General features: G+C 46.5%; 1 protein-coding gene across 2 annotated transcripts in view; it reads right to left on the minus strand.

The window, feature by feature from the left end:
- Nucleotides 1–16,154, minus strand: part of LGR6 (leucine rich repeat containing G protein-coupled receptor 6) — a 137,218-nt gene that overhangs the window by 82,382 nt on the left and 38,682 nt on the right. For both annotated transcript variants that reach the window (XM_080569072.1, XM_080569071.1), the window contains exon 2: nt 3,152–3,223. In XM_080569072.1, coding sequence (XP_080425198.1) covers nt 3,152–3,223 — 72 coding nt within the window. The remainder of the gene's footprint in view (nt 1–3,151; nt 3,224–16,154) is intronic.

A 16,154-nucleotide genomic window follows, 5' to 3' on the forward strand; every position in this document is an offset into this window, starting at 1 on the left:
CTGAAAAAGAGTTTGAAAATCTGTGTGGAATTTGGCAACTATTTTTGGCTGAAGAGCCTGTGATTTTTATTATTTTTTTTTCAAGCACCTTGTTTAAGGCACCTTTGCAATAAAGCTTTTCAGTTTTCATTTTGAAATGACTTTTTCTTTTCAAGTTTGACTCAAGTAAAAAGAGTTTTTTACTTTACTTCAAGTAAAAGAGTAAATGTTAAGAAGCAATCCAAAAATGAAACAGAATATTTTATTTCAGATCCAAGGAACTCTTTTGGGTTGACTAAAGCCTTAGAGCATCAGTTTTGGTTCACTCTGAGTTGAATTTTGCAATTTTTTCTCTTTAGTTGCTGAGTCCTCAAGCCTGTTTCTTAGTTTATCATGGATATAAAGGGGAACGTAACAGGGTATGAGACAGGCTGGGACTCTAAGGTCATCCCAAATCCCCAGAGATGAGAAACCTACTGAAAGGTTTCCGTCTGATTAAAGACAGGCAATTGCAGCAAGGACAGGGTGCAGCAGAGCTGTATTTATTGTCAGCCCTTCTCTGCCTGGAGGTCGGGCAGGCAGGCACACTGGCAGGTCTTCCTCCTCCCCAGGGAGCACTGACACAGACCCCCGGCCTGTCCCTCACTGCTCAGCAGGGTTTTCTGGTCCTCACCGACCCAGTAAGCTCCAGCACGGACAGTCCTTCCATGGGGGGAGTGCACAGAAGACTTGGTCTTGTGCTACAGGTCACCCTGCCAGACCCAAGGGGATATGTTCAGAGTAGGTGAGATCTGCAGAGATCTGAGCTATGAAAGCTGAACAAATTTCTGTTGGGGATGTGCAAACAGACAGGATTTGTTTGCTTGATTCTTGTGCGCATCTTGGCATGGGAGTGATGCCATCCTGAATGTGAAGGTCCTGATGTAATGTTTTGGGATGAAGTTTTGGTAAAAACATAAGTGAAAAGAGCAGGGGAAATGCCAGGTAAGTTGTCTCACTGGTCCATGACAGCCCTATGAATAATATATATGCATACACAATTGCTATCTAGATGTTGATGTTGAAAGATTCACATTTATTTCCTGATATTACATAAAAATCCTTCTTTCCTTTATTGATTTCATATAATTCAGTTGATTCCCATAATTAACTATATTATTGCTATCAAATTTAAGTATGAATTGGATATGAATAGATATTTACTGTTGCAGTTTCCATTTCTTCTCCTAACTGTGGTGTTTTTTCCTACTCAAAATACCTTTGCTTTCCAAATGAGGAGTTGTGTGGCATTTTGAACCTCTAGTAAAATGTTCTTTAACAACTTCCAATTATTTTTCAGATTTTCCTGTTTAAATTTTTCCTCTTCATCTGTTTCATACATAATTATTTTTGGCTGCGGGAAGCTGGCTCTATTGGAGTCAATGAATATTTATTCATTGCTGGTTGAGACTGTTCTGTTTGTACATGACATGTAATCAGGACATGATTGCTTGCAGCAAGACAACCGTTAATTGTATACAACAGAGAACACGGTCTGTGTGTGTGAGAATCTGTACTATCCCCAGTGAATGCCTTGGGTGTCCACGCTTCAACACAGATGTTGACAAAATGAAAGAGGAAGGCTACAAGATGGATGCAAGATCTTGGAAAACCCACCTCCCGGGGTAGCCTGAGCTGCAGAGCTAAAGGAGGATAAAAAATGATGCCTGCTCAGTCTGTAAAGGGCTAATAGAATGGGGAATTCGGGTAGCTGGGGTCCTTACAAGTCTAATGAATACCAGATATAGACACGCAAAGATGATTTGAAAGAGCATTTGAAGCTAAAAACCTGTAGTAGGATCTGATAAGTAGGAGATTTGACCTGTTATGAGAACAATGAATGTTGGTATCTGGTCTGGTCTCTTTTGTCAATACCAAATGTTCAGAGAAGCAAGTCCTTGGGATTTGCGTCCACATGAGCATGCACAGATGTGCATGGAGAGGATTTTCTGCTCTTGCCAGTGGTGCCGGAGCAGTGCACACAGCCACAAGGTGCAGAGGCTCAGGGCAGCAGGTCAGCACCTCAGCCTGTGCCCGTCAGTGCCACTGCACAGCATTACAGGGTGCTGGCTATTCAGAGTCGCTCCACTACTGCCGAGAGCAGGAGCACAGGTAACAGAGTGCGCAGGACAGTGTTTGTCGCCTGTCTGCAAAATGCCTCCTTTCCAGGTAGTGCAGACAAATTTTCTGTAAGAAATTCTGCCAGTTTGGAAACAACCATTTTTGAAAAGTCTGTGTCATCTGTGGTGTTGGCTTTGAGGAATGATTCAGTAAGGTCAAAGTGTCTCGTTCAGATGTTAAACTGTTGTAAGTGTTATATATACAGTAAGTTTACAACACATACATCAAATGCAACATTAACATTAGTATTTCATGCTATGTAATAATAATGTTTTGAAGAAACTGCATTTTCCAGCTATTGTGTTGAAAGGAGCAACAGCATGAGAACAACACCTGAAGGTATTTCTCATGGTCAAGTGGAATAAGACCATACAGGTGCAATTTACCCATGAAGAAATGGCCAGCCTCAAACTTTTGCCCCCCAGGCTCTCATTTTTGGGGCTCCCAAGGGATTCCAGTGGTTGCTAATGCTGGTGGTTAATTTCATACTTTCAGAAGTGGGGCCACTCCTTCACTGACACACAGCCACATGCCGAACCCTGGGGATTGTGCTTGCTGCTGTGCCTGAGTGTGCCTGCTCAGACCTCAGCGCTCACCGGTGCACGACGGGACACCCCAGCCTCTAGAGCTGATTGTTTTGGACTTGTATTACCCAGGCAAAGCGCCCAGGACCCATCATGGCTTTGGTCTGCAGGTGGCTGTGAGGGGACCCTGTGTGCAGAAGGGTGAATGAAGCTTCCTGCTTTCTAGCCCTGCTCTGTGGTACAGTGATTGTTTTCACATAAAGGATTTGTTCTTTTATTCTGGCATCTGGCACGTGCAGCATAGCCTAAAGGTAATATCCCCACTCAAACCCCTACAGCTGGAGTAGCAATTAATCCCCTCCAGTGCCCAGCCTCCTTCCATCTCAGACTGTGGCTCCAGTGGAAGCTCTGGGGGTTGTTGTCCGAGCCCCAGGCACCCTCCAGCACAACCCAACCCCAGGCTCTGCATGGGGCCGCTCCGTACTTACAGCTCCTCCAGGAAGCGCAGGTGTCGGAAGGTGCTGGGCTGCAGCTGGCTGATGTTGTTCATGCTCAGGTCTCTGGGGGAAGAAAGACAGAAGTCTCGGATCAGTCACGTTGTGGTTTGCACAGAACAAATCCCTGTGCCAGGCTCTGTGTCCCCTCTCTGTTAAGAGGGAAAGCACTTCAGTGGAGAAACCCCTGCAAACTGAAAAGCATTAGCTTTTATTATTATAGCTTTTTTATATATATATATATGTATATTTTATTATTGCAGCCCAGGTTCTGCCTGCAAAGGGATGGAGAGGAGTAACAACAGCGAGACACTTGCTCCTGCAGGGTGGCCTCCCTGGGCTTCTGCAGGTTATGGAGCAAGTTATGACATTTCCTAACAGCACAAGGTGTGTGAGTGTCTCACACGTTTTGGATGGTGGACAGGAAGCCCGGTGATGCTGGAGTGAGAAAGCATTTCCTTGGGCCCAAAGGTGTATTTCTGTGGCCAGTGGTCATGCCAGCCACCCCCTATCGTGTCTGGAGACAGAGCTGCTTTTGAGGAGACAGCAAGCCATTGAAATTGGGTATATCCTATTGGAAAGGCCTGCTGGAAACTGGAAAACAAACAAACAAACAAACAAACGAAAAACGCCAGGAATGAGACCTAGGTCTGCCCCATGGGTGGCAAAGCCTGAGTTCAGGAGGCTGGGGGAATCTGTGTGGTTGTGCCTGCTTCAGGCTCTGTGATCTCCCGCTAGAGGCTCACCCCCAGCTGCTTAGGGTCGGACAGACCCTCACGGAGGAGGCAGTGCCAGGACCTGTGGGGTCTACGAGCCCTGCTTGAGCCCTTAGCACATATGCAGTCACTGCATGCTGCTCACTGCAGCGCTGTTGTCATTTTAGGATATAAAAGTAGCAAAAGTCCGCAGCAAACAGTGCATTAGGCTAGCTGGTAGTTGAGATAAACGAACAAAAAACCAAAAAAAACAAGGATGCTTTCGGGTTCTGCGCCTCTTTAGGGGGTCTGATACTAAATTGCTGCAACCCTGCCCTTGTGGGCAGCTGACAGTGAAGAAAACCATGCTTATTAAACAAGTCTGAGCAAGCTGTGTCCAGATAACTGCAAGTGAGCATCAGGTTTTAAAGCTGTGAGGAAAAATGAAGCTGAATTAAAAGCTGGCAGAGTTAAAACCAGTGGGAACTGAATGAGCCATATCCCCTACCAAGCAAAGCAATCCAAGTCAAATGTCATCTAAGGCTCTGGGTAGATTCCTGTGAGGCGGAAGGGGCTATTTTTGATCATTGTGTACAGATGGGACAGCGCCTGGCTCCATCAGTCCTAGTCTAAGAGGCAGAGACAGAAAGGTCTCTCTCTTGTGACGTAAGAATAAAGAGGCACACACATACAAAAAAAAAAAAAAAAAGACATTTTACTTTATTCTTCCTCCAGTAAATCTCACAGACCTGCAGGAATTTTCCTTGCCTTTGGACAAATGCATAAAGGATTTGTACGAAGGACAAGGACTGATGCTACGCTAGAAGCATGAAGGAGAAAAGCTTCCCTTAGCAAACCCCTGCAATACCAGAGGGACCTCTCTCAGCTGGCCGCTATCTGTGCAAATTTAACATGATGTGATCTGCACATCATCATTTTAACAGAGATGCTGCAGACCCAACATGTGAGACACGGGGAAGATCTAAAATCTCCCTTTACAGTTTCTCTGGAGATGTGTTTTGTGACAAAACCAGGCAGTTGCTTGAGTGCTATTTGAAGATACTCCAGGCAAATATTTTTTAAAATTTTTTCCTTATAACTTTTCTCCTCTTCAAAGAAGTGGTGGAAAAATCCCTAAAAATAAAAAGAGAATTCAAAGATCTTTTGTCAGAATGAATGCAAAAATAAAGTTATTGTCCGTATTGTTCCTTATGCAACTCTACATTCTGTATTTGGATGATCCTGTGATATAATAGAAGGGTTAAAATACTATTTTGTTCTGCTTCTATTTTTATTTTTAAATCCCTAAGGGCAGTTGCTACTTAGCACCCATTAAAACATCTTTTTTTTCTACATCAAAGTGTCTCTTGTTTATGTTGTAATGAATCAGTCTGATGTTTTGACATGTTGTGAAACAATGTAAAAATAATGAAAAATAGCATAAAATGAAAGGCTATGAAACAAAACACAGATCTGAAACGTTCAAGATCTCCTTGAAATGCGGAGGCCTATTCCTCAAGTTGCCTTCAGCTGGCAGTGTAGGGAATACTCCTTGCTCCCCGCAGGAGACACTTTCCTGGCATCGTGTAATTCAGCCAGGTGCCAGCGTTTTCCTGGACCCGCTGGGGACAGCAGCCGTCACGGACAGCCTGTGGTACAGCACAGGGAAGAGTTTGGGTCATTTTATTTAATAATCTCTGATGTTCTGGGTGTTTGGATGCTGTGGTTGTTCGTGGTTCTCCTGCAGGACTCGAGCACAACGCATCTATATTTACAATACCAAAAAGAGGAGTTCCATAGTGCAAACCTTGGATGTGAGCTGCTTGACAATGAAAAGTGAAGCAAAAAAAGACTCAGCTTCAGGGCTGCATTTACCATGAATTCTTCAGTGTGGTACCCACAGAGCCCCCATGGAGCACCTCTGAAGCAGCGGACATCCCGTGTGAGCTGGTGTGTTGGAGGGGCCCTGGTATGAGGACAGCACAGAGGGGATGGTGCGAGGACAGCTGATGTGAAGGAAGACAGTGTGCCTCCAAGGGCTGGAAATGAACTTCCTGAGCATGGTCCTGGACTCGGTGATTTTGCTAGCCACAAAAGCACGAGATGTTTCTCCACAGGCTGTCCATGCTTGTGTGAAAGCAGAGGCACAGGATTCCTGCCTGCAGTGTTGTGGGAATAAATGTTTGACTTATTACTCATGTAAAGATGTTGTTGACTTATTGCTGTGCTTTCCCAAGCTCATGTTTTTCCTCTTAGTAATGTCTCTTGTGTTATGTACATCCCCAGTGCATGTAAGAGTGGAAATGCTTCCTGTCAGGGTAATCAGGGAAGCTATTTATCTCTTCAAGTGTTTGGGGGTGGTTACTTCAGGCAGCCACATTTGGTTCATTTTAAAAGGAACCCATGGTATTTGAACCTTGTTGGGTATTTTCTTTTTCAGCAACATCTGGCAGATGGGTTAGGGATTCATGGGCTACATGGATGACAGACTCTTCTGACCTTTCTCAGGTCTGCCAATGACTTTGGCTTTACAAAACAGCTCTCTCTTCACTAGCATCTACTGAAGTCAAACACGTGTTGGGTTACTGGTATCTAAGCATGGCTATTGCCATATGCACTGGTGAAGCCACCAAACAGCTAGGAACCATAGCACAGCAGGTATTGCAAGAACCCACAGTAAACATTATTCAGATCCCAAAGTCCCTTAAACTCAGAATCTGAAGGGTAGAAGAGGAAAGAGGGTGCTGCAGCTTCATCCAGGCTTGCAAAGGAGGGCCAGCAGAGGAACTGTCCAGTTGCTTGTCTTTGAGTTCATGAGGCCACACTGCATTGCACTGGGACAACCCATCACTCCCTGCCCCAGAGCTTTCCTTCTCCTCTTTCGCCAGCAACTGGCCAGTCTGTCCTCTCTGCAAGCTACCAAATAAAAGCAGGAAACCTTTTGCTTCAAGTCATTTTGTGTGGCTGTGTGTAGTATGAAATGCCGAAAGTGAAGTAACACAAGTTCCCAGAACCGAAACGTGGTTCTGGTACCACCTACATTCACCCATTGAGCACCCCTTGCATTAGGTGTTAAAGTTACCTATGCTTTCCAATGGCACTGCACCAAAGCCATCAGGGCTATAATTAGTGTGATTTAACACCCCCCTACCCCCCCTCCTTCCCCAACTAATTCTAAACATTTATTGTAAGCATTTCTAACTTGTACCTGCAGGAAAACTGAGACACAGTTCATGGAAACTGAGCCCATGTGATTCAGCCTCAGACCTTACAACTCTGGCCCTCGAGGGGTTCCTTAAATTATTTGCTTTGATGTCGCCTTCTTTCATGAACAACCTTTGATTATTCACTGATTAGCTGATCTTCCTTACCAAAAAGTGATGTGACACACAGCATGCTTTGGGTACTCCAGTAAGGCTGCCTGCAATTGCCTCTACCAGCACTATGAGATGGGTGCTAAAGCGTTTTAGTTCAGGAATGATACGAGATTTAAAGATCAAAGGAATTTATCTTTGGCATAATTGCTCAGGCAGGTGGGATGCCAGCCCGTGGTGGTGATGCTCCAAAATGGGGAGCCAGGGATGTCCCTGCCGGGAGCAGCATGGTCCCACCAGGCTCTGTCCTGCTACGGTGAAGGTGGGACTTCTACTTGTGGGACCTTGTAGTGTGTGCTCTTAGGCCGAAAGGGAGGTTTTTCAAGTTACAATATGGGGGCCTGCATAAAGGTCACCCTGCAATACTCGTCCGAGGTAGGTCTAAGCATTGTCCCCAGTATGCACCTCTAGGGGCAGCAGGATAGATGTCTCCCTCAGACTCAAGGTGTCTAAAAGCTAGCCACAAAACTGGGGAGAGATGAACCCTTCCCATAAACCTCTTCCCAAGTTATAGGCAAAGAGTTTCCCCAGAGGTGCACTCTATAAATTAGCACCAGCAGATGTCAACAGACCTAAAGCAACACAGGATGAGGCCACTCTAGAGTAGCACAGTGAGATTGTGGCTGCTCAGCCAGGAGGGTTTGAAGATGAAATCTGCAGCGATATGGTCTTGGCTGAGGTCAAGCACATAACTTTCAGAGCCAGACATGCATCTGGTTCAAGATCTGTGAAGTGCACATGACCGCAGAGAGACGCTGCTCTCTTGGAGGCAATCACGGGGCTGGGCGAAGACATTCCCCAGCCATTTATTTCTTTACCCTGAAAGTCTGGTCGTTAGCTTCAGTCGCCTTAAGTGCTCTCCGTGAGTCCCTCTCACTCAGCATGATGAGAAGCATGTGTCCTCCTGCCATGAGAGCACAGCGGTAGCAGCAGATCTTTGCTCTACAAGGTTTCTGTAAGCCTGGTGTGAGGTTCAAGGGGCAGACCTTCAGGGACTCAGTGGCAGAGTACACTGTGGGCTCTCATGTTCTTTCATATTTGAATGAAATCCCAGGCATCTAGCAACATCTGGCAGTGAAGACAGACATTGCCCAAGCCACTGGACAGGATTTTCAGTATTCAGGGAAATAGACCTTGTGATCCTCTTTTGTAAGGAGGCAAGGTCACTCCAGAGAACGTATTCGACTGCTGTCCTCAGGTTCTGAGCCTTCAGAAAGCTACTAAGAACCCCAAATGGTGACTATCTTCTCAAGCCCTAAATTGATCTTCTATATCAACATCTTCACGTTTTTCAAGAAGTTCAGGATATTAATGTGATCTCTTCCCAGCCTGGTCTCAAGCCCAGCTCCTCTCAATGTTGGTGCTGAATACATGAGTTCCTGGACCATAAAATAGAGCTTCCTTACACTCAGGCACTTGAGCAGAAATTTTTAAGATGATTGTGGGGAGAAGTTAACAACCGGGTGTTCTCTTGATTAATTGATTGCACAATAACACATTAAAGCATCCTAGTTCTGGTCCAACAGTATGATTTCTGTGGGAGCGGTATAAACCACACCAAAATTCCCATATTTATCCCAGAAAGGTCCAACACTGGACCTGTTCTTGCAAGGCATGAAGCACTCTTGTCTTGCTGAAATCACTAGGAGATGAGCAATGTCTCTATCTATCTTCTGGCCACTCTCATTAACATCCAGTAAAAAAAGCACAAATAAACCACCCTTAAAAAAGAAGCCCAAAGGCAATAAATGACGGTTTTAGAAATTCTTCAGATTGTACGAGAGTGATTCATAAAGGTTCTTGTTATCTCCTTTCCTCTGTATCTCGAAATCTCCAAGGTCACCACAAAATGCCTGGATTGCTTGGGGTAAAGCTGGGGCTGCCGACAGAATGGTACTTGGAGCCGTAGAGCCAGCTGAAATTTTTCCTAAAAGCCTGCAGGTTGAAAACTATGTTAAAGGTAGTCTCCATAAAGAAAAAGAGAAAGGGAAGATAAAGAGATCAAAGCAGTAAGAGCTCATTTGCATTCCACCATATCTGGAGGCACCAGCCCTATTTCAATCCCATATCACTGCAATAGGCAAGAGCAGGACGTGTTTTTACTCCCACCTCTCCACGTTTGAAAATAGATCAGTCATCTTAGATCATCCCCCACGTGTAGGCCCTATCCGAGATCTCCACAGCGTTTCAATAATAAAAGACTCCACCAAGGCCAGTTTGCCAGGGTGAGATTAAGCCCATCCCTACACCAGCAGATCTTCAGAAGTCTGGTCTGTGCAACGAGTAGCAGTGACCTACGGCAAGCATAACTCTCTGGCAGTGCTCACTGATCCATTCCAGCTCTTCCCCTAGCTGCCCTGGCTCTGCTCTGTGTTATGTGCCCTCAATGCATGAAAGCAGAAAGGGGCTGAGCAGAGGTAGCACAGTTCTGTCCCTGGAAATGGTCGATACGAGAACAAGAATGACCGTTAGAAGCCACAGAAGACTTCAGAAGCCGTCTGCCAGACCAGGGCTGTAGGTGAACACTGATTTTTTATTTTTTTATTTTTTTTTTTCCAAAAAGGCAAAACTTGAATCTTGCTAAATGTATTCCTAGAGACTTTTCTCCAAGGCTCTAGGACGTGGGCTCCCAGCGTCCTGGCTGCTAATTCCCACGTTACCAAAATCTGCATGGCAATAGAAGGGGAAAGCACTTGTGCTGTGACAAGGCAGGAAGAAGATATCTTATGAGCAGGGTGGGCATCGACATCCTCTGGCCTGCAGGCATACAAGTGCCCTGGTGCTTCCAGTGACTGTTTGGGTAGAGCTGCTTGGGATGGAGTCAGAGAGCCTCAAACACTGCACCAAGGGAGAGCCTGACAGAGCCTCCACCCAGCCCCTCTGCTCTCACCTCCCCGACAGTGCAGGCACTGCCCCAGGCTGCTTTGGGTTGGTTGTGCGTTGGGCAAAGAGTGAATTTTTTATTTCCGATATGATTCTGCAAGTTCGTGTTTTTGGTGGTTTCCATGAAGCAGAAGCCCAGAAAGAATTGTTTTCTGTTGATCAAAATTCCTTAAAGCAATAGGAAAAAGATAGTTTTTCCAGTTTTGACATTAAAAAGAAATCATTACAGAAAAAAAATATATATCATTTGAAAAGAAAAAACATCTTCTGTCTTGGAAGTGTCCAAACAGGACTCCTCAGCCTTACTAAAATTCTGTTTTTAAATGATTTTTTTTAAACATAATGGGATTCAGAGTTGGCCAGTGTTTGGAGCTGGATCAGCATAAACCTTCCCTAGTGTGAACACATCAAAAGCACCAAAATGACTTCTGATCTAAAAAGAAATATTGGGTCATGAATGAGAGCAAAGAGCTTTTTTTAAGCAAGAAAAATGAGGCTTGCATCAAATGTCCTTTGGAGAGGAGAAACGACTTTCCTTCAGGCTTTCTCACAGCCCAGCAACTTCCAGAGTTTAAGGAACTAAATGGCCCCCACTAGAACCCAGGGAAGAGCCTCACATTCCCTGTGTCCAAGTACAAGTTCATTCCTTGCCCTTCTCCAGGCGGAGGCTCCAGCTCCCTGCTTGCTGACCTCTTTGGGAGCAGGGCAGGTCACTGCCGGGGAAGGTGAAAGCTCGCTCTGCCCCAGAGCAGGTCTCCTCCTTACACCCAGTGCAGCTACCAGGGCAAGGCAGAAGCACCTTCCTCTGCTGCCCAGCCAAAGCCTTTTCAAAGAGCTAATGAGCAGCAAACAAATGCCATCGGAGCATCCCTCACATTCCCCACGCAAATGTCCTTGGAACCAACTTCGTCAAGGAAATGCTCTGCTTTCAAATTGGCATCTTTTGCCTTGCTTGGAGCAGGATATTTATAAAGACAAATGCTGTGTTGAGAAACTATTACCCAGCTCTGCTCTGGGACACGAGCCACGCTCGCCTGAGGGCTGGCTGGGGGGCACGGTGCTGTGTCCCAGGAAGAGCAGTGCAGAAGGGGAGAAAGCTGGGCAAGGCAAGCCAAGGGTGGCTGCAAGGCACACTCTGGAGAGCCAGAAGCTCCACGGCCAGCAGACTGGGGCTGTTCTGCAACCTGCAGTGCCTGAGAAGGCAGCTTGTGCATCACAGCCTGCCCTGCCTGCTCCAAGCTCCTGCCCAGCACCTCCGAGGAGACCTCTGCAGGCAGTTAACCCTGCAATGTGCAGGACGGATTTTCTCTTCAGACCAGTGAAAGGCTTCACAGCCCCCCTGTGCCACTTGCACAGCTAACGTGGGAGGAAGTAATGGGAGCACAATGGTTGAATTGCTGATCCAGTCTGCATGATGGCACCAGAAGTGACTCGCTATGGGAATGTTCCTGGAAGAGTAAATGATCCACCTGGAAGGTATGGCTTCTTGGATTGCACCAGAAAAGCAGACAATGAAAGAGCTGACAGAACATAGGAGAGGGAACAGGATCTAAGGAACCAGGTCCGTGTAGAGGTGAAGATACCAGGACTCTTCTGCTTGGCCAAGAGAGGTGTGAAGAGAGGTGTGACAGAGAAGATGATGCTGGTTTGATGCACTAGGAGAATGACTTTTAAACTACAAGTTACTGGTACAGAATTTTATAGGAACCATAATAAAAAAACTGTTATTAAGAGACAAGCAGTCAAGACAAATTAATAAGGAATAGATCTACCTGTCACTATTCAGAGTGATTGTCTAAAACCACATCTAGCTTAAGGATGAATAAATCACCAATTCATAGGACTGGGACATGAGGGTCCAGCCAGATTAGAGAAATGCCTTTCCCCAATTTTTTCCTGCAATCCTAAGCAAAAACATGAGTTCCTGTACAGGCTTCTACAAGCTTTGCTGAAGACTAAAGTGCTCCCATTTCATTGCTCTGACTGCCCCATATCTGGGTTCAGTGGGTTTTTGGTTTGGCCCAGGATGTTCTTCAGAGGACTGCGTCAGCCATGGTAGATTAAGATGTTTTTCAGAGCATGCCCTTTGGGCACAGCTCAGTACCCATGCCTCATCCGAGGCACTTGCTGAGATCCCTGGTCCTCTTCTAGGAGCAGGCTGGGATGAAGCTAGCATGGTCTGCACACCCACCCACCCACCACAGACATGCTTTTAACTGCATATCAGGGGCACATGCAACCACTGTCACCCACTTCCCTTCTTTCATTGCACTAAAGGTTGTGCAAGGTGCATTTGGCCCTGCATATCCTGGCAAAGCATCAGCTGGAAGTCTACGGAGAGGCAGTATTGGATTAGGGAAAAAGCTCTCTGAATACTAAATTCCACCTCTGCTTATAGAATCATAGAGTCATTGAATGGTTTGGGTTGGAAGGAACCTTTGAAGATCATCTAGCCCACTGCCCCTGCCATGGGTTTGAGAGATGCCTGAGAAATTAAAGCCCTGCTGGACTCTGTAACATACCCACAGTTAATTTGTGTACATTTGAAACCCTTGCACACACATCTGGCCCAGGGCTGCTGCCTCTGTCCTGTTTCTCTTCTGTGCACAGATCCTCCCATCACTGCCAACTCCTGCCCCCCAGCTTTGTTCAGGAATCCCAGACAGCTGATGCCCATGGTCTCCAGCCCCGCTCCATTTACTTTCAGACCCACTGAAAGGAGATGGCAGAGCCCAGGGCTGGCAGGGAGGAAATTGATAGCCTATAAATGACTAGAAGCATATGCAAAAACATGCTGTTTTCTTTCACTTTGAGGGGACCTGGCAGCACACAGTAATCCCTGTTACTTCTCCGGCTAGCAAGAAATCAGAGAAAGGATCTGGCAGGCTATACGGTCACACACAGCATGTTACTCCTACCGGTGACAGAGCTCTGAGCTGGGAACAAAAGCAGCCTGCTGCTGAGCTGGGGAAGAACCAGGGAATGGCACTAAAAGAGCACTGGGCCAGGCTGCCTCTCCCCTTGCAAGCCACATCTCGGGGGAACTGCACCAGCTCACGTGTGGGGCAGAATACGGTCCCAAAGTCTGACACTAGCAAGTAAAGTTGTACACGTGAACTGGAGGGTTGGAAGAGATGCGCTGCTGAACCTCTGCAGAGTTTGTGTCTGTCACAAACTGGAAAAAGCAGACAAAATTTGGAAATATTTTACTGAAGACCAATTCTGATACATATTTTTAGTTGAAAATGTCAGACGAACTGATTGAAATGCTTTAGGCTTACAGGAAAACATTTCATTCACCAAATGCCAAGTCATGACAACACAATATTTAATTTACATACATTATCTGCTTATATTAACCTAAGGTACAGTGTAGAAAAATCAGAAGTAAAACAAAACCCAAACTGAAACAAATCTTTCATTTCAGATTCTGCCTTTTACAATATGTTTCCATTCAAAAATTTCAACCACATCTGTCTGTTGCCTAGAAACTTTTGCTTTTGACGAAGAGCAGTTTTTGCTCTAGGTAACTGTTTCTCAGAGAAAGACTTGGTTTTCCTGTGCATCGTAAGCAGACCATTTTACTGCACACAAGCAAGCTGCGACCAAGGGGCCCTGCAGGGTGCAGTGTGCCCAGCACCACCACAGTGGGAAGGGTCTGTGGCTCCATGAGAACCCTGGTTTTGGCGCGGGGCTGTGTTTAGGCACAGGAGGAGACATCGCCTGAAGAGCTGTTCCCCATCTCCCCCTGATGGAAAGATGACGAGTTTCTGTATTTGACTGGCACACCGCTTTGAAGCTGTCTGTGTTATCTCCAGGGCAGTGCGTACCCCTATTTAAGAACCCACGTCCTAGGACCAAGAGGTGACCAAGTATCAGGGAACAACCATGCACAAGCACATTGCTGGCAGAGGACGTACGGGTTGGCATTCAGAGCCTTTTACATGGGCTTCCTCTCCTTGCATGTGACCTCCCAGATTTTCTAAACGCTGATGTCAGTGCTGCAGCTACACATCATTCTTTCAAAGAACAGGAATCCTGTTAATAGGGTATGGAGGCTGGTACCTGGTTTTGCACCTCTGGACAGGTCCTCTGAATTTCCTGGAAAAGTACAGGAGGTTCGCTGGCAAAAAATAATAGGAAAAGTTTTGATGTGAGGCCTGTGTCTTACTGCCTCTGATTCCTTGGAGCAGACTGGTAGCTCCAGTAATAGCTGACTTCTCTTACCCAGGAGGTGAAGAAGGATCTTAGGTCAGAGGAAAATGAGCAGTTAATGTACCAGACGCAAGCTGATGGCTTTATGCCCAAATCCTTGACCTCACAAGAGGGAGTGCTTCTCTAATACTTGTCAGAAAGCTCTCTGAAGACAAAGCATGCAGATCTCCAAGGGTTAAGGTCCCAGGTGGGATTTATTCAGCCTGGCCAAGAGCTGTGAAGAAGCCACACCTGTGCCTTGGCTGTGTGCAGCACCTCGCCCTGCACCAGTGCCCTCTCACCACCATGTTGCAGCCAGCCCTGAACTCCCCCTGTGCCCACAATCATATTCACCGCAGTGGCTGCAGTCATCTACTGAATCCAGCCAAGCTGCGTTATGGACTCTGTGCTCCCAAAAGACCCCTCTCACCTCAGTTTGCTCTAAGTCCTGCTTCAACCTGTTTAGATTTCCACTGCCCTCATGACAGGTTTGGTGTGGGGAGGTCAGAATTGCAGTTCTGGTCCTTGCAAGGTCTGGAGTACTACAAAGGGGTTGAGAGGGCTGTAAGCACACAGTGCACGTGCAGACGTATGCATGAACCTGCGACAAGCTGTGGAGGATGTCTGTGCAGCACACGTGTGCTGAGAACCACTGGACACACAGCAGTGACGGGCATGGCCTGCGGTCTCTCAACTGCTGCTCAAAGGCCAGGAGCAGTATGGGCTGGGAGCTGGCAGGAGGGATGAAGGGAGGCAGTGCTCTGTCTTGGGAAACAGTCCCCAGAAACGCTCACACTTTGACCTTTGCAACGTTTGGTTTGGTAAGACTTTGTGCTGCCGAAGCCTCTGTTTAAATGGCACTTTCTAAACACTCCCAGCCAGCATGGCCAACCAGCAAAGACAATTCAGTTTCATAAACAACCAAAAGAGCCAAGGATGTGTTCTCATGCCTGAAATGGGTGTAAGGCTCAATTGTGGTGTCTCTGACACTGCTCTAGTCAGCTCTGGTGCCAGCTGTGTTGCAATGCTGGCCGGCAGACACGAGAAGGTGGGCTGCTGTGGCTGTTCCTGTTCCGGCTTGGGGTGCACCATGAGGCAAATTTCCTTCTGCAGCATCTCTGCCCTGCTTGTACAAGTGCTGCTTCAGAGCCACCCTGTAAGCTTGAGCTTGGGTCACCCCCACTGACAGCAACATCAGGGGAGCTGGAATCAGCTGGAAAACCAAGCCCTGTTGTCAGAGTACTTATTTAGTGTCACTACTCTACCTTTCCTGTCTATGCCGATTTTCTAGCAGAACAACGAATAGTTATAGCTTTTTCTTTGGCCCACATGACTCATATTATGTGAGCATCGTTCCCTCACAAAGGGACACTTCTCTCTTATGGCCTGGCTTGGTTTTAAAATGGGTTAGAAACCCCTTGATCCAGCTACAGATCCAGATGCAAGGCATCAGGCTAGCTTTCACTGTACTTTTTCCATGGGGACCAGTTGCCTGTTGCACCCAGGGGTGTTTCGATTGGATATCAGGAGGAATTTCTTCATGGAAAGGGTGCTCAGGGACTGGAACAGGCTTCCTAGGGTTGTAGTGGAGTCATCATCCCTGGAGGTATTTAAAAGATGTGTAGAAGCTTAAGGACATGGTTTAGTGGTGGAAATGGTAGTGTTAGGTGGTGGTTGGACCTGATGACCTTAAGGGTCTTTTCCAAAGCAAATGATTCCATGATTCAACCATTCAACAACTGCCAGAGAAACGCACTGCTTTAGTAGAGTGTTACCCCCAAATTTTCACCTGCGCCTTCAAATCTGGGGTCCAGCTACCAACACTGCTGTACGATAAGGGATTAGGTGGGA

This window comes from Anser brachyrhynchus (assembly GCF_964034855.1).
Source record: "Anser brachyrhynchus genome assembly, chromosome: 27".
NCBI classification, from domain to species: Eukaryota; Metazoa; Chordata; class Aves; order Anseriformes; family Anatidae; genus Anser; species Anser brachyrhynchus.